At 31.7% G+C, this 18696-nt stretch overlaps 1 protein-coding gene across 4 annotated transcripts in view; it reads right to left on the bottom strand.

Annotated features, from left to right (window-relative positions):
* Positions 1-18696, bottom strand: part of SLF1 (SMC5-SMC6 complex localization factor 1) — a 67089-nt gene that overhangs the window by 12262 nt on the left and 36131 nt on the right. For 2 of the 4 annotated variants that reach the window (XM_023523292.1, XM_011378081.2), the window contains exons 8-15: positions 18001-18138; positions 17021-17143; positions 15943-15996; positions 14872-15030; positions 13895-14058; positions 11188-11319; positions 10468-10633; positions 5459-5606 (exon numbers count right to left, since the gene is read on the bottom strand). In XM_023523292.1, the coding sequence (XP_023379060.1) occupies positions 5459-5606; positions 10468-10633; positions 11188-11319; positions 13895-14058; positions 14872-15030; positions 15943-15996; positions 17021-17143; positions 18001-18138 (1084 nt within the window). The remainder of the gene's footprint in view (positions 1-5458; positions 5607-10467; positions 10634-11187; positions 11320-13894; positions 14059-14871; positions 15031-15942; positions 15997-17020; positions 17144-18000; positions 18139-18696) is intronic. The other 2 variants (XM_023523301.1, XM_011378087.2) reach the window with 2 other exon arrangements.

Here is an 18696-nt window from a genome sequence, read left to right as displayed (position 1 = left end):
TTAAAAAGTACAAATTGGCAGTGACAAAATAGTCACAAGGATGTAAGTACAGCATAGGGAATATAGTCAACAGTGTCAGGTGGGTACTAGACTGAATGGGGGGGGATCACTTCATAAGTTATGTATATGTCTAACAATTATCAATTATGCTGTATACCTGAAACTAATATGCTATTAAATGTTAACTCTAAAAAAATTTTTTTTAAATGAAATAAAATGGTGTTGCCCAATAGAAATAGATGCAAGCCATACTGTAATTTAAAAAATTGGACAGAATGATAAATTTAATAGCAATATAAAGTATAAAACTTTTACCTCTCCAATCAGGGGCTAAGTTCCTTTAGGATGAAGAGACTGCAGACACCCAATGAAAGTCCTGTCTTACTCAGATGCCTTCTCAAAATGCTGGGGCTCTGGTGTCCTTGCAATCCTTGACTGTTTGATTTGACTGTTTTGATTTTTAATTGGGGGTTGTGGGTGTGTGGAGGAACAATGGACTAAGGGAGGCCGGGGTTAACCCAGGGAGCATCTGGTAATTTTTGGTTGTCACATCTTTGGAGGGAAGTGCTATTGACATCTAGTGGGCGAAGGCCAGAGATACTACTAAACATCCTATACTTCACAGTTCACAGGACAGACCCCCACAACAAAGAATTATCAGACCCAAAACATAAACAGTGCCCAGGCTAAGAAAGAAACTCTGCCTTGATTAAAGAGACCTGAGGTTAGTGCCTTGTGGCAGACTAGACTGCCTTATGGGCAAATGGCTCCAGTCAGATGTCAAGTAGATCCCACCTAGCCCCATAAGAACAAATGACTGTTGAATTCAAATAACTCTTTCCAAAATGTCCTCAACAGAGGCACAATTTTTAAGAATTGAAAATAAGAAGGAAGTTACTAATAACCTTTTATTATAACTGACTATTTACAACCTTCTAGGCTGTTAGTATTATCTGAAACTGTACAAGCAGTAAACTGAAGGATGGTCAACAAAAGATTTTGAACATTAAATCTCTAGTCATATACATTTTTAAAAGCATATCATCACAGAGTTTACTATAACTAATAAATCTCTTAACATATCAACTCTAAGCAGATACAAAAAGAAAGTGGAAATAACAAGACTATACGGTTCAAAAGAGATTATCTCACATTGGAACTTCTAAATGGAATTATTCAATTAGAAAAAGCATTTGATAGGTTTAAAGAAATAGGACATAAAAGATATAATGGATCCACATATTACCAGGTAATACATGCAAAGGAAATGATAACACATGAATAAGAGAACATAAGAAACTGAGCCCGTGCCTGGGCTGAAAGATCTTTAAGGGCAGAGTCATTTTTGTAGCCCTCATAGCTTCTAGGTAACTAACTTGCACAAAATAAACATTAGTATTTGATAAATGAAAGAATGAAAGACTAGCAGGTAGCAATAACTAAAGAGCCAAGCCAGGATGATCTTTTTAAAAAATTTGTCAGATCATGCCACTCCCTTATTAATCTAATTCCTGAACAAGGCTTAGAAGTTCCTAAGCAAACTCTGCTTTCTCTTCTTTGGCTTTATTCTGGCCACTCTTGTCCTTGATGCTTGCCATCGGCCAGGCCACCAGGTTTCAAACAGGCCCGGGTCTTTCCTATTTCAGAGTTTTCGTAAATGGTTCTGACTGGAACATGATTCTCTGCCAAACTCCTACTTATCCTTCAGGTTCTGCTTTCCATGACCACCCAAATAAAGTAAGTTCACCCATTTCAATACTTGGTTTTACTTGTTTGGAGCACTTAGCATTTTTAAATAATGTATTTACATCTTAATTACAATCTGCTCTCCCACAGAAAGCTCCAAAACAGCATAGACCATGTTTTGTTTCCCTCTTCCACTGCATATGAAGTGTTCAGCACAATGACTGGTAGAAGACCAATAAAGATTTGTTGAATAATGAAGGCAATAAAAACATTTTGACAGATAATCATAAAAATTTAATTTATGGAAGAGGTCCTAAGCATGCAGAGGGATTAGAAAAGAAATGAAAAAAAAAAAAAAGGTTTGGAAAAACTATCAGGAAAAGATAACAACGTAGCCTGACAAAATCAAAGAAGCTTTATTAAAGTTATCTAAAGATGTGAAAAATATAGTAGATTCTGATGACATGTTTTCTTCCCAATGAAATAAGTTAGATTGGCAAACTATGTCTTGCTGCCTATTTTTATGAATAGAGTTTTACCGGAACACAGATATCATGTTCATTTATGTATTGTGTATTGCTGCTTTCTCACAACTGCAGAGTTCAGTAGCTGGGACAGAGACTATAGAGCCTGTAAAGCTAAAAATATTTCTGGTACTTTACCAAAAAAAAAAAATTGCCAGTCTCTAGTTTAAGCCAATACATCAGGAATTTCAACTAGGCATAAAAAAGAAAATTCAGATCACTTGATCTTAAAATTTAGAAAAAGATAAAGAAAACTTTCTGTTCAAAGTGTTTAGAAATAATGAATGCTTGATGTGGGACTGATGGACATGAGATCTAATGGAAAGAAGAAAGCATTTTACTTATCTACCGAAATATCTTCTGCCTTAATTTCCTACAAAACAATTAACAACTAACAACAATTTTACTAAACTAAAATTAATGCAATAGATCTGAATATGAGTAGCTTCATATTATGAATTTTATACTTTTGAACTAGGAAAAACCAAAAACATCCAGTTTGCCATAAATGAGAAAGACAAATCAATATTTTCAGCTGTTAAGTTATGTAATAGTCAAATTATAACATCTTTACTAATGACAGGAAAAGCAAAAAATAGTAACTCAGCTGAAGAATAATAAAGGAAATTTTATTTTTAAAGGAGGGAATATTTTCAGGGAAAAAGAAATAGTTCTTCACCAAAATATCAAAACACTGACAAAAAGGACATTAGAACATTTAGTTCACTTGTAGGGGTAAGTGTAGTCTTCTACGAACTCCATAAGAAACGCTTTAATTTTGCATGTTAACTGTAGAAAAGCTACTGCTCTCTTAAGAGTAAACTGTTAACGTGATTTCTTTCTCAACAAAGGTTAAAAATAAAAATTAACAACAAAAATTTGGGAAGATATTAATTTGAACTATTTTTAGAGATTTATGGTGAAATTTTAAAACTGCTTATTATAGCCTAAATGGAAGCCTAAAGAACCAATTGTGTGTGTGTGTTTTGAGAAGGGTAAGGAAAGGCTTAAACACACTTTCAAACAGGGATACAGTTCAAATCTCACTTAGAGTGTTTAATAATGACCAAACAGATCCTAGAGAGCAAAATAATCAGTTTGTTGACAGGATTATCATAGTAATGTTCAAGTCTAATTTTAGCTTAAGTCAGTCACAGGCTCAGATTTGTTGAGTTTAAACATGTCATGTGAAAACTGAGAAAAACAGTGGATAACAATTCTTTGCTTTAAAGTGAAGGGAAATTCAGAATCTGAGTTAAGAAAGCACTAAAGCTGACGGACAACAAATACAATCCTGTAAATACAAGGCTCATTATTTCATGCTTTTGGCTAAACTATAAGATATATTCTCCTAAAAGAATCCAATACACACTAGAAATACATATAACTATATCAATAGTCTCAAAAGCTATTCCTAATTCTGTCCTGAGTCCCCAAACTCAAAGAGATTTTCATTATAGAATGAAAACAGGAATCTTTTTAACTGAATGTTTAGTTCTCATGCTAGCAAACAATACCAGAATTCCGCTGTTTCTAAAACGAAAAAACAAAAAAAGAAAAGAAAGAAGAGAAACCACTACCTAGTAGGAATAGTGGGAAAGAAATGATAAAGGTTCTGAAAGAAGATTGAATTTGAGCTAAGAAATGTTAAAAAGTCATGCAACAAAAGACAGCTATTCCACAAAAAGAACAGTAATCACCCCTCAGTTCAATGAAAAAGAGAAAAAAAGAAAGGAGATAAAATGCTTTAGATAAAAATCTAACTTCGGTAGTATAAAAAGAGACCTCTCTTTGCAGAGGGTATCATCGAATAAATCCTGAACCCAGTTATAGCCTGGATTCCTATTCTAGATTCTCTTTTCAAAGTATTAAAGTGATTGACAGCATATTCATCAACTTTTTCTTTCATATAAAACCAAGATGCACTGAAACACATGTGTAACAAAACAGAATACCTATTTGGCAGTGTAAAATATTTTTAGATTTATAAAAACCATCTTTTATATTTGAGGGCCACGAAAAACTCATTCAGTTTTAGAAATTTTAGGAATTTGGGATTATAAGAAGGAAGGAAAAAAGGGAAGGAGGAGAGAGAAAGAGAGAAAAAGATTCATAGTTCCCTAAACTGGCTTTGAAATTTAGGAATGAAAAAAGGTCTTATGGAAGCCTCCCTCACTTTGGAGACTCAAAAGAGTTAGGTAGAACCGCTTTCATCAGATGAGCACATAAAAATGAGTTTTGTCATCACATTGCTTAAATAATATTGCTTCCCCAACTTATTTGAAAGGAAATTTTAAAATGAAAGCAGATTAATGGGGGATGAAGAACAGTGAGAAATTTATACATATAAATTACTTCTATTTGCTTCACTCATGCTCATCTGTTAGATCACCAGACTCAATGGAAAATAAATAACAGCAGTTTTTCATGTTGTACAAAGAAAAATTATAATGCAACAGGTACAAAGGGAAAATATTTTAACCAGTGATATAACCCAAGTTAATGCAAGTGACTTTATACCATAATAAGTATTTTGATTCAATGAATTTCATTTATTAAAACTGTTAAGTATTCATACAGGAAGAAACCTAGGAACTGTTCATATGGCACAGATATGATTAGAGACACACGAATGTTTTCTACTCAACTTGAATAATTAGAAGCATTAATGATACTGAAAATAATTCTTACCACGTGAGATTCAAAAACACCATACATACAAGAGCAAATCTCTCCAATAAAAAGAGAATAAACTGATTTTAAATTTGTCTGGTTAAATGTTTAAGATAGTTTAATTTTGTTTTAGTTGCAGGATTAAGGTAAACATTAATTTAAAAATATATAATAATTTATTTCCAGGTACTATTTTCTATAGTACAATATAATTTCAATTTTCATAAAATCGTCAAAATAATATTTCTGAATAAATGATGTGTGTGTGTAGACTCATGTAACATTTAGAGAAAAATAAGAATACAATATTACATATATAGTATGAGCTCAAATATGTAAAAAGGCTTAGAAATACTAGAAAGAAATATATTAAAAAGTGGTTATCTGTGTGGGAGCATTCATTATGGGTAATTTTTACATTCCTCTTTATATTATCTATATGTGTGTGTGTGTATATAAACTTTTAAGGAAAGTTTCATATGAACATATGTTAAGGTTTACAGATTGTGTCTAAAAATAACTCAAAATTAATTTCCACAATGGGTGTAAGGAAAACATAACATAGACACACTTACCATCACACGAAAGGGAAACATAACTTCCTAAGTCATCAGACATGTGTCGCATCACATTTCTACCCATCTTAAGACCAAGGAAGATCCAATAATCTATTGCTGCTCCAAGAATTCCAGTCAATAAGTAAGCTAGTTCATGTTTGAAAACCTAACATTAAGATGGAAAAATATTAAAATATATGATTTCTATCAGTATTTATTTTGAAAACTTATTGAAGCGAAACAGCTATTTAAAAATACGTAGTATACTAATGCTAAAAGGTATTTTTAAGAACCCTGGCAAACTAATTCCCTCTCTCAAATCTCTTCTTTTACTTCTTTCCCTCTTCCTTCCTCCAACCATCTATATTTACATTTACCTCTATATGATAAAACAGTTAATAATACAAAATTTCCAGGACATATATGGATAGCTTATAACAAACTTATGATATAACTTTATCCAATGGTGTCAAGTGCTTGAGTCAGTATAGCTCCCTATTATATGTCAGTAAAAGTAATCTCCAGTTTATAAACTTGGCAATCTTCCAAAAATTGACCAGTACATAATGTAAAACAAACTAGAATTGTGACCTTCTGACTCCCAGGGTAACCACATAGACACTTCATTTCTTTAATACAGTTTTTTTTTTCCTTTGATTCAAGCTGATTCTGCGCAGGTAATGGCATTGTGACTCATTTGCTTTTTTCCACTCTTATCCTTCCACCTCTGTAGGCCTGCTCCTTTAATCATTAAGCATTAGGACATAAGATAAACTAAGCCTCAGGTCTATAATAATGAGGATAATAAGTTTCGGTTAGATTTTAGACTAAGGGTAACATTTTGGTTTTAGACGTGTTTCAGCCCTAGGCCCATGGAGGCAGAACAACCCCACCAGGCCACGGGACAAGACGGGATGGCACCATGGCTGATTCCAGAACCAGACACAATACTCAGTTACCTCATCCCCCTCTAACTGTCCAATCAATAGCACCTACGACCCCATTCTCTTATTTCCCACGACTGACTTTTCCCTATATAATCTATACTCCTGAGCCACCCAGGAGCCAGGTTGTTGAGAGCAATAGTTTGTCTGTGTTTCCAGGACTCACAACTCTGTAAATAAGCCTTACTCTGTTTCCTGTAAAACCTGTACACATCTCTTCTTTGGTTTAGATGCATACAGGCAGACAGATCCCCTTTTTGCTCCGGTAACACCAAACAGGGCTTTCTATAATACCCCATTGCAAGAGATGACAAACTCTTCCTCTAGTACCTCTGTCAGAAAGATGCAAACATAATGTACATATTGTGCCTCTTCCTGTTTTAAACACTGGCATTTGAAACCAGAGAAAGTATGTTGTAGTGGGCACTTGTGCTCTAGTCAAGGCTTTGCCCTAATAAGCTATGAAACCTTGAATAAGTTACTTAAATTCTTTAGCTTCAATTTTCTTATCTTTAAATACAAACTAGGTTCTGTTTCTATCTATAATTGTAGGGTTGTCCTTAAATAGCACTTAAGGACATCACAAAGAGAAGTAAGACTAATTACCAAGCTTAGAAAAATTTGTACCTCTTCCATAACCTTGACACAGCCCACCTCTGCTCTTTGCCAAGGAAAGCCCAAAGCTTTCTCAGATTAATGACAATGAAATTCACTGCCATTGTGTCACTCTGCAATACTTGCTGATTGACACTATGACAAAACAATATTAGCATAAACTGAGGACTTCTGTTTAGCTAATGACTTAAATTGAATGCTTCAACTCAGCAAATCAAGAAACAAATGCTTTACAGTACAGAAAATGATGTCTGTGAACATGCATGGAATTCTTGAAATTGGAAAGTGCCAAAAAGATTTAATTAAGTACAAAAATGAATTCTAAGAGATAAGGTAACAACAACAAAAAAAAAGTTTATATGAATTTAAGCAATTTGAACATTAAAATATTAATTTGCAAAGTTTAAAACCAGTTTTCATGTTACAACTGATGCTACAATTTATTGCAGATTGCTTCACAAATATGTTGAATGTACGAATTTGAACAAAAATCTTCAAGTTAAATATGTATAAATCTGTTACTATTTACATCAGTATTTCCTGAGTAAATTCTTATCTGTGATAGTCCTGTGGTGACACTAAAATTGTGAAAACATAAGATTTATTATTGTTTTCAGCTTAAATGAGCCATTTCATTTATATAATAATATAGATAAAAAAAGAAATGTTCAAAAATGAGGAAATATGTTCTATCCTTAATGATTCTATTGTCTAAAAAGCACATAAAAAGGCAGATGGTAATTAATAAGGATGTTATCAGTTTTAGCTAGAAGTATTATACTCAACTGGCAATGAAGTGTAGTTAGTTCTATTCCTGTTGAATATTTTAGATTTATACACATTTGTTTAATTTAATGTCTTTTTAACTCAGATACATGTATAAGAAAATGGCTACTTGACTGGTTATTGCCACATAATAGGATTACCTGATCACAAAGAAGTCTAGCTACACCCAGAAACAATCTTCCTTTTTAAATGCCAATTTAAAAAAATTAAGGGACTCAAAAGAATTTTTTTAAGCATGCTTCAGATGTCCCCCTAAATAGGATTTTTAAAAACCAATAAGGGTCTCTGTTTCTGATAATGGAGGCCTAGGTAATTCAGATTAATGCTATTATAGGAAAAAAAAAACAAAACAAAAACTAAAAAACTAAAAATGTTGAATACGACATGTAAAACATCTCCTGGAAAGTTATGAGGACTTTCTAGGCCAAGATCTAGGAGAAGGTAAAAGCCAAGTGAAGCGATTCAAGGCCAGCTGACTTTGCTCTAAGGGCCCTTTGCTGACCTCAGAGAGACCTGGGATTTAAAAAAAAAAAAAAAAAAAGGTGTGGTTTTTGCAGCCTAAGGGAAAAAGGAGTATAAAAGTCATAACTAATACGCTTAGACCCTGAAGGGTTTTGCCCTCAAAGTAAGAGTGAATTAAAAACAAACGACATGTATTTGTAGCCCTGTATATCACTTGGACTATTCAGGAACCCTCAAACCTAGACATTGGATTAGGGTAGTCCTTGACTGGTAGTTACACCCAGAAACCTGGCAGAAGCAAACAAAAATTCTCTCGGGAAGAAGATATTCTGTGTCTTTGCCACAAATTATTTTACAAATAATTGTTTAAATGCAATTTACGGCACAGTCAACAATAATTAGCTTGAAAGAGACTATAAAAGATATAAGAGAAGCAAATAGCAGAAACACAACAATTAGAAACAATCCACAAAGATTTCAAATATGGACTAATCGGACATAGACTATAAAATAACAATTATTTCCATGTTCAAAGGCAAAATAAAAGCTTGAAAATTTTGTAGAGGACTAGAAGCCATAAAAACATGGCATAGTAATTTAGAAGTCTAAAACTAGAAAAATACAAAAATTCAAAGTACAATTGTCATGGTTTAACAACATATTAGATACATCTGAAAAGTGACTAGTGAACTAAAAATTGGATGAAAAGACATTATCAAGAATGTTTCAAGTGTAGAAAAAAATTAAAAATATAGATGAGTGGGTAAGAAACACAGAAGATACAAAGGAGAGGTGTTAATATAAATTTAATTGATACTTAAAAAGTAAAGAAAAGAATGGATCAGAGGAAATATTAGAAGAGAAAGTACATAAGAATTTTCCTTAAACTTAAAATACAATAGACTTTATGGTGTTTGACACCAGTGGGTTCCACCTTAACTACTATGTTTACTGTTTTTGAAGAAAATATTACCTGACAATTATGATGGTTTATTAGTCATAAATAATAAGATAGAATCATTATAAGCAAAGCAGAATCTGTTATAAAAACAAAATAAAAATAAATGAACAAATCCACAAAGTAGACTCAGAAGTGTTGATTAAAAGTTATTAAGTTTGAGCTAACAAGTGAAAGAGAACACTGTAAAAAAAACCAAAAACCAAAAACCAAAAAACAAAAAAACCCACACACACAACAAAGAAAACACATTTTGGCTCCTGATCTTATAAGAAGTCAAAAAGAAAAGATCAGTTAATTTCAGAAATCACATAGGGTTCACTCTTTAACCAAAATTCGCTATAAGAAATTAACGAAAGCACAAACAAAAATTCATTAACAATAATAAAATCCATCTATTTAGAAGTTTTAAAACACACTGTTAGAATACTTCTTGGATCAAAGGGGAATTCCTTATTGGAAAAAAAACCACTTTAAATAAAATAATAAAAGTAGCCTAGGTTAAAGTATCAAAACCTGTGGAATGGATCTCAAGTTGCACTCAAAAGGCATTTATATTGAGTATGTATTAGCAATTATAAGATTAAAAAGAAAAATATTTGAACATCTGGGTAGAAGAGAAAGTAAAAGGAAAGAATTTAAAAATATGAGCCGAAATTAATGATGTAACGCAAAAAAAGTAGACAATAAAGACTCAAAGGCAGATTATTTTGAAAAACAGAAAGGTAACTAATACTTCTTTGCACCCAAATTGAGGTACAGTATGTTGCTATTCACTTTACGTATTTTTCTGATTCAACCTTCCCAACACTCTTCAGATAGATAATACACTAAAATCACTCTATGTTAACTTTCTAATAAGAGGCAAAATCTACTTACAAAGAAATAGTTCAGGAAATTAACTCCTAACATTCAGAAAAGTGGTTTTAAAAACAAGTTGGACTTTTTATTAGTATACAAAATAATTGTATGAAATCACAGGTTCCTTAAGAATAGAAATGTACAAAAGTAGAAAATCTAGAATAAGCAACTATAAATTTCCTACCAGTAAAGATCAAATAACTGTCCCCAGCTACCACGTCCAAATGTGAAATGGTGAAGAATACCTTAAAATCAGATAAACTAAATAGAAAACAATGATATATTTGAGTTCATTTGAATTTTTCTCAAGTATTCAAAGAATAAAGAAAAAAGATGCATAATTCAAAGATGTACTTTTTTCACAGGCAATTATTATTCATTTGTAGATTAATCCTACTTACATCATCAGACTTGCATTTTTCCCTGTGAGAATATACAGTCCATTCCAAAAGCATATTTACTGGTTTGGTCAAAAGCCCAGAGGTTTCGTTTCCTGACCAGAAGATTTCAAGGAGAATTGCCTTTCCTGTTATTTTCAGACTCTGAGAATCTGACCAGTCATACAACCTAATGGAAATATGAACAAAAAACATGTCTTTATGCCTAATTGGCCACTATAGTTATTAGACATAGCTTGTCATAAAACAAATTCTAGCAATTTCTGAATATAGAAAGGTCATGATACATAAAGGACAAAGTATTAAAAATGTCCTGAGTTCAATATAATCACCAACAAGACAGTACACTAACTTCAAGTTGTAGTACATACACAAACTTATCATGAATATTAGATTCAGTGTTAAAATCTAGTGTAGCTTTTTACTTAAGCACTCAATGATTAAAGAATTTAAAAATGCATAAATCTTGAAAAATAAAAATACTCTTACTGATCCAAATGCATAAGTTAGTGAAAAATAAAAAATGTGAACTAAGAAACATAGAAAGTATGTAAACATTTACTGCCACTGAAGGACTATGTTCAGAAATGTGTTTAAAATAAATCTATTTTAAACCAGAAAACTAGGTAATTAAAAAAATTTATGTATATAAATGATTAGAAAAATGGTACATAAAATATAAATATAGAAAAATGGTGGTGCTTTTTTGCAATTAAAACTTACTTTTGACTCAGATGTCGCACTTCACTTTCAATTAAATTAAAAAAAAATTTGAGCAGTGTCAGGTGGAGCATCTTTGAGCCAGTAATATTTTCCGAAATTTGGTGACAAAAACTTTCATTGAAAAGGCAAGACCTGAAAAACATGAACCCAACAAAAATATAATGTATTGAGTAATTTTTGGACAAAGTATGTTTTTAGAGTATTACTGGAATTTTAACAAAATTTGCTTCAACAAAATATAATTTTATTATTTTCTTTCTTTAAAAATTAAACCATGTCAAATATCTCATGATACTGAATTTTTAATAATATAGAACTAACTTCTCTATTTTTCAGTGATTATAATGTTTAACAACCATCTGGTATTCTTTCTTTGTACTCTTTATATTACTAGTAAAGAATAATAAAACAACGAATTTCATTAAACCTTTTTGACTCAGATGACCAATTTATAATGCTCTCCATAACCATTCTCTTATTTGGGATAATTTTTTTCACTGTTTAGAGAAATGAAGTTCATTTAGGGCTATCTTTTAGTTTTAAAAGTTCGGTATTTATTTTCTTTGCATCTTTACGGTAGTCTTGTCCTACAGAACTTTCTACGATGACTGGTATGTTCTATTGAAATGTGACTTGTGCAAACTGAGGACTTGAATTTTTATTTAACTGTAATGAAATTTAAATAGTCACACGGATTAGTGGCTACTGGGTTGGACAGCACGGTTCTATAGCTTTTTTTTTAAAGAGAACATAAGATTAACTTAGAATTCTAGAGCTGAGAGAGAGTCTAGGCAGTGAGATCTCTTACAATTTTCTTCCAACTTTATTACCAATTATATTAACAATATACTTGTTACTTTCTACAAATCTCTACCTTTCCCATCTTCTTTTTGAATACCACATTCTCAGGTTAGGAAGGTCCTTAATAACTATTAAACAATTAACCCTCAAATCTGTTCCAGTTATTCAGTTTATCTGAAAACTGTCAGAGATGGATACCATAACGTTTTCCTTTTTAAAAAAAACGTATACTATAAAACATTTCAAATATATTCAAAAGTAAACTAATAGGAATATCTATATTCCTATCATTTTCCTAGTGCTTCCCCTTTAATCACCAATAAACCCAATTATTTTGAAACAAAATCTAGATATTTAAAAAAAATCCACTTTTTAGAGGTCCAAATTCCATTTCCTAGAGCTTCAATTAATTCGTCTAAACATTTGTTAAGCACTTACTATGCCCCAGACATTATATTAAGCACGAAGATAGATATGTTTTAAACTATCTACTCTTGAGAAAGTCAAAGGCTGATGTGAGTAGCTTAAAGGAAAGAATTAGGAAGTGGTATCGAATTGCATTTAAAGCAATAGTAGGAGTTGGGGAGAGATTTTTAGGGTGGCCGGAAGGAAGGTATATTTAGGCAGAGACATAAGAGCAACATAAGAGCAAAGGCATAGGAAAAGAAAATAGTTCAGTCACTGGGTACTTGTAGGAAAATGATGAAGATGAGAATGGAGACACAGGGAGGCTAAATCATGAATGGTCTTACATGTTTTGCTAAAGAATTTAAACTGTTTTCTATAGGTGAAGTGTGAGTTAATGAAGGACTTTAGAAAATGACAAGATCACTTTGGAAAAAGTATACTAAGGTACTTTTTTGGAAGATAAAGGAAAAAAAGTAAAATCAAGATCAATAAAGCAAGTATTGCAATAGTTTACATAAGAAACAATGAATGCTTTTAAATAAAGATCAATGACAGTGAAGAAAGAAACAGATGTGGAAATTAGGATGTCCGCTACATAAACTATATATCCATATCCTATACCTACGCTGGGCTAGAACTGTTGTGTTAGAATTGTGTTTACATTCAGTCACCTTCGAAATGCAGGAACTTTTTTTTATCTTACCTCTGAAATGCAGCATAGTGCCTGACTCCCAGTGATTACTCAAACATTTGTTGAAAGAATAAATAAATGCATGCTAGTTAGCTGATTAGTTCACTTCAAATATATCACAACTAAGATGGTAGGTGAATCTTTATGACCTCAAATTTATAACCAAAAAGGTTTATTAGCCTTTGCCTGGCTAGTCAAGTATTCTTTCTCTCCCTACTATAGACTGCTTAAAACTGAATAGTTGGATAAAAAGAAATTACTTTCTAGGCAAGGAAGGGCTATCGGGTACACAGAGCTATTAGAGAAGGGAGAAATGATCAGTTCTGCTGAGGAGAAAGGAGAAATAGGAAGGATTTCCAAAGAAGGTAACATTGGGAAAACAAAAGAAGCATCTAGGCAGATGACAGCATATGCAGAGGCATGAAAGAGATGACATATTTAGAAAACATTAAGTTCAGTTTCAAAATTCAAATTTCTAGCTGAAAAAATGTAACAGACACACTAAAATAGATATTAAAAACAGTTACAAATTTTTATACTTTTGATGATCAAAGTTTGATGATATCCACAATACGCAAACTCAATGCTTTGTTCAAAAATAGAAATGAACAGCAATTTGGCTTATTGTGAATCCAATTTCATGTATTTATTAAACATTTATTTGTTAAATAATCTGATTGACAGAAATTACCCATTAGACTTGGCCTTTGATAAAAAGACATGGACTTCTTTCATCAGTATCTAAAAAACATCTAGCATAACAACTACTAGGTTAAATTCGGCATCCTCATGTGTGAAATCCCTTACCTGATAAGCACTTCTATTAGAGACCATGTTCCTTTCATACAAGTTGGACACTGAAACAACTCTAAGTAATATCTTGACATGGCTGAGGACTTCCAAGGAGGATGTAGGTGAAGAAGAGCTGACAATATATGAAAGTATCGACCAGAAAACGTATCTATGTTATCCTATTATTTAAAAATAAACAAAAAAAAAACATTATAGCTAAAAGTAGTTTTACCAGCGAATTCAGTCTAAAATTATAACGACCCCAGCTTAACTTTCTTGTCAAATATATGTGTTTTGACAAAAAAGATAAGATAGAAGTATCATATTTAGCTAATTAAAAATAACAACAGAAAGAGGCACACTATAAGTACTTATTCACACATTAGATACTCCTAACTTTTGGGACTAACTTATATGAAATGTCCATTTCACTTTTCATTATAGTGAAATTAAGTTCCCAAATGACATTTGAAAGAACTAAAGGTAAGAAACTTTTCATGCTACATTTTTATTACCAACATTAGTCTGACATAACTTAAACCTGTTATTTCTTCAAATTGGCATCTTGATAAAGAATATGATTAGCAAACTACTTTTGAAAAGCTAACTGTTCCTATTGGTTTTCACAGTTTAAAGAGTATGTTATCTATCTACACTATAAATAAAAATGATTATTATCATTGTTCTAAAGGACTAATTTACCAAATAGCATTCTAGATCATCGTAGTCTAATTTTCATGTTGTATACTTCACTGCCATGGGGAAAAAAAAGATAAATTTTTCCCAAAAGATTATCATGGAAATTCTGAGAAAATAATAAGTTAAAAGCATTTATAGTGGTACCTGGTAAATAAGACAGAAAAGAAATGGTAATGAATAGGTATGCATTTCCTATTAAAATGAGGGGGAAAGTACTAAAAAGAGAAAAACTGTAAACATACAAAAAATTTAAAAAGTTCATATTTTAACGTTCTTTGAAAGACTGCTCTTACTTGTAGAATGTTCTCTAGAAGAGCATGAAGAAGGCATACAGGAGGGATATAATGTGCTTGCAAAGAGGAAAGTTCTTCAATCGCTTCTTTAAAAAACTGTCCTTCTATGAGGCTTTCAATTAAATTTAATACACTTCTGGGAAATTCAGCACTTTTAACCTAAGAAAGGAAAGATTCAATGACTCGAAGAAGATATGGATAAAATTCTGGGATCAAATCTTGAATTACTAAGGAGGTTTAATTTCCTCATCTATAAAATGAAGATAATTCCTGACCTCACAACTTTATAGGATTGTTATGTGGTTCGAAAAGATTAATTTACATAAAAGTTTACCAACTACAAGGCACTGCAAAAAATACACTATTGTTTTATTCATTATTCTCTGTTGCTTTAAATATTGAGGGGAAATACTACCTCTAGGAGAAACACTTTAGGAGGCATTTGCAAAGTCTGACTGATAATGAGCAAACTATGTCTATTTATACTCCAAGATGTCATCAAGCACTATCAATATCTGCAAAAAGTGTCAATTGCTATAACATCATAAAATCACTGAGAATGCATGTTAATATAACTTTCACGAGTTTCATGAAATATATTTCCCTTGTTCAAAATGTTTTTAACAATAAAAATAACTACTCTGACTAGTCAAGGATCAAAAATACTCTAAAAGATTATATGGAATAAAACAATCAATTTTAAAGGGATAAATAATTATATAAAGGAAATAATGTACTTTTGTAAATATTATATTGAAAAGTTCATCTAGAAGTAGTACTTATAAAAGCTATAAAATGTGAGAACAGGGATACAAAACTTTCCTGTGATGAGCATAAGGTAAGTTTTAAACTCTTATTAGTCTTTACTACTGTATAGAATTTTTTTGGGGGGGTGGGTAGAGCTCTGACAGGATATTATTTTTCTTTTTCATTTATAATTAGAGAAACTACATGTAAAATCTGATAGAAAACTGTTGTGTAAACAAAGTATTCCTTTTAATCAAAACAACTAAAAATAAAACTCGAAGCCTCTTTTTTAGCCCTGTCACCACCCTACATCAAGCTCCTTACCTCAACATTGTATACTGGTTGTTTATCTATTCTAATGCAGCTATATCTGATAGCCTACAAAACAGCAAACATATAATTAAAATTAAACATTTCTAGGTTAAAAAAAAATACATTTCAGTTTACAAAGCATAAAACCCTGGCCAAACTTCCAAAACAGATTCAGGAAGACATTAATAGCTATAACTGATCTGATACTCGTACTTGCTCAGATTATGGAGTTCCATCATTTTAAGGTAACGGTAATATCATGAATACGAACATTCTCTATTTTCTCCTTTTAAATTAAAATAACTTAAAGGTAAAATCATATTCATTTTGAAGACCTGAAAAGGTCCACTGTCCTTAGTATTTTAATATAGGAATATAAAGGGGAGAACACTTTGTACAAGAGTCCATAGGAGAAAAATGCAGTCATGTTTTCTAACATGTAAAATCTTCCTCTATTGTTTTAAAATATATATAATTGTATATTCGTTTAAAATATTGTAGAAAAGTATTTGCAACAAACAGAGATAATATTCTGATTATATTAAAAGATTTAGAAACAATGACATAAAACAACCTACTGAAAAAATAGAAAAAGAATATAAATGATCAATTGGCAGAGGAAGAAATACACAAACAGCAAGTGAAGATATAAAATATGCTCAAACTTGTTAATAGAACAAATACAAATTAAAACAAACAATGATATAGCTTTGGCTTCCACTTAGGATGTAGAAAGCTAGAAAGAGAGCTCTTCGCTAAAGCCCAGGGCCTCAGGGTCTGCCTAAGCCTGAGGCTGAGCCAGGACATCACAAAAAGGGATCCTTTAGCCCTCATTTTCCATTATCAGGCTAGCAAGCATCCAGAAACAAGTTATAGCAGTCTGTAAACACATAATTTATCCGTAACATCATGGAGGTATAAATAGAAAATTCAAGATATTTATTAAATGCTCAAATACTTTACTGCTCATAACAAATTAATGAACTAATTATTTTAAGACATATTAAACATGAGTCATTATTATTACTATTATTATGTTTTGGCTATACTTAAGAATTGGAAATAAGATCTTTAGTATGTCAAGCTCTACCTGAGCTCTATATATGTGCTTCCTTAAGGCATTTTTTATTTCAAAAATATCCACATCTGTCCTGATATCCTTGGTTTTTAATTCTTTGGCATGATCAGCAAAAACAGAATTCTTCATTTCTTTCTGCATACACATAAAAGTACTTTAGATAGTGTACTAGATATATTATCAACAAAAATGATAAATAGCACAATGGACAATATAATGCAAGAACACATTCATACAGTGTTAAGCACAGCAACAATCCTTACAATCATATAAAGATTATATAATTAAAAAACCACATAAATATGTAAAGTTTTACCTGATATTTACATATATACTTTCTTAGGGTACTTTTCATTTTAGCCTATTCCAAATCTTTCCTAGAATCTCTATTTTTCTTTGTTGTCATGTTCACACAAAACATGACCCACTATTTATTTACCCTTATTACTTTTTGAAAGATCCTCCTGAATATATGTATATAAAGATGCTGTGATTTAAACTGTAAGATAAGGTTATATTTTGTAAAAGTTAATTCAAGAAAGACTCCATTTAAAAGACAAACTACCTTATTAAAAATGGTCTGTATTGTACCAAGAAAGATAAAAACTAAAATTCAGATTAGAATGTGTTAGCCAATTAAGTCACATGTAGTCTTAAGATGGTTTTCATTTTGAGAATTTTAGCCTCTTTTCAAAATCTTTTTTTTCTTTTTTCTTTTTTGTTACATTCAGGCAAAACAAAATATTATTTGAATATCCTGGTTATTAACTCAAATTTCTTTGTCTACATATGTAAAAATATTTTCATTGTGAATGAAAGTCAATCATAACATTAATTATGACTATCACGCCAGATCAACTGAAGAAGGTATTTTTCAGAAGATATGCAGGTTATATTTAACACAGCAAGCAATCATAAAAATCAGATTATATCTGTCTAGATTATATTAGGGAAGAGTCAGAAAAAATGAAAACTGTTTATCTTAGCTTTACCTGATCTCTATATGTGTGCTCTCTTAAAGTACTTTTAATTCTGTCATGTCCGACATCCTTCCTGGATTCTCTTTTTTTGCATTTTTTCCTCAAAGTATAACTCCTTTGAATCTCGTCATCATTTTTCTTAATTTCCTTCTATATGAATTTAGAACACAAACACATCTCAACATGAATTATACGTTATAAAATCAAGATAAATTCAGAAAAAGTTTGACTTATTACACAATTAAAAAATGAACAAACTCCCTGTCAAGATGGCAATGTACGAAAATGCTGTGCTCACCTCCTCCCATGACCACATAAAATATTACTACTAAGTTATAGAATAACCACCCCTGAGAACCATCTCAGGACTAGCTGAACAGAACTCTCTAAAACTAAAGATACAAAAAAGAAGCAATGATGAGACTGGTAGGAGAGGCAGACACTGGTCCCATATCCACGTGTGGTGGTTAAGAATTGGGAAGGATATCTCAGCTGCAGGAGTCTTTCCTAAGAAGTGAGGGGCTCAGGCCCACACAGGGCTCCTCAGGCAAGAGCACCAGTGCAACATCGGGCTGAGAAAATCAGAAGAGATTCCATCCAAGTGAAACAGAAGGCTACTGGAGACCCAGGTGTCCTCTTGAAGGGGCCAAGCACAGACTCTTTTGCTTACAAACACTCACCCTAAGCTCCAAGGAAGGGACAGCAGCT

Source organism: Pteropus vampyrus, unplaced genomic scaffold, assembly GCF_000151845.1.
Source record: "Pteropus vampyrus isolate Shadow unplaced genomic scaffold, Pvam_2.0 Scaffold11, whole genome shotgun sequence".
Lineage (NCBI taxonomy): Eukaryota > Metazoa > Chordata > Mammalia > Chiroptera > Pteropodidae > Pteropus > Pteropus vampyrus.
The sequence above is the reverse complement of the archived record's forward strand: the minus strand, read 5'-3'. Positions and strand labels throughout refer to the sequence as shown.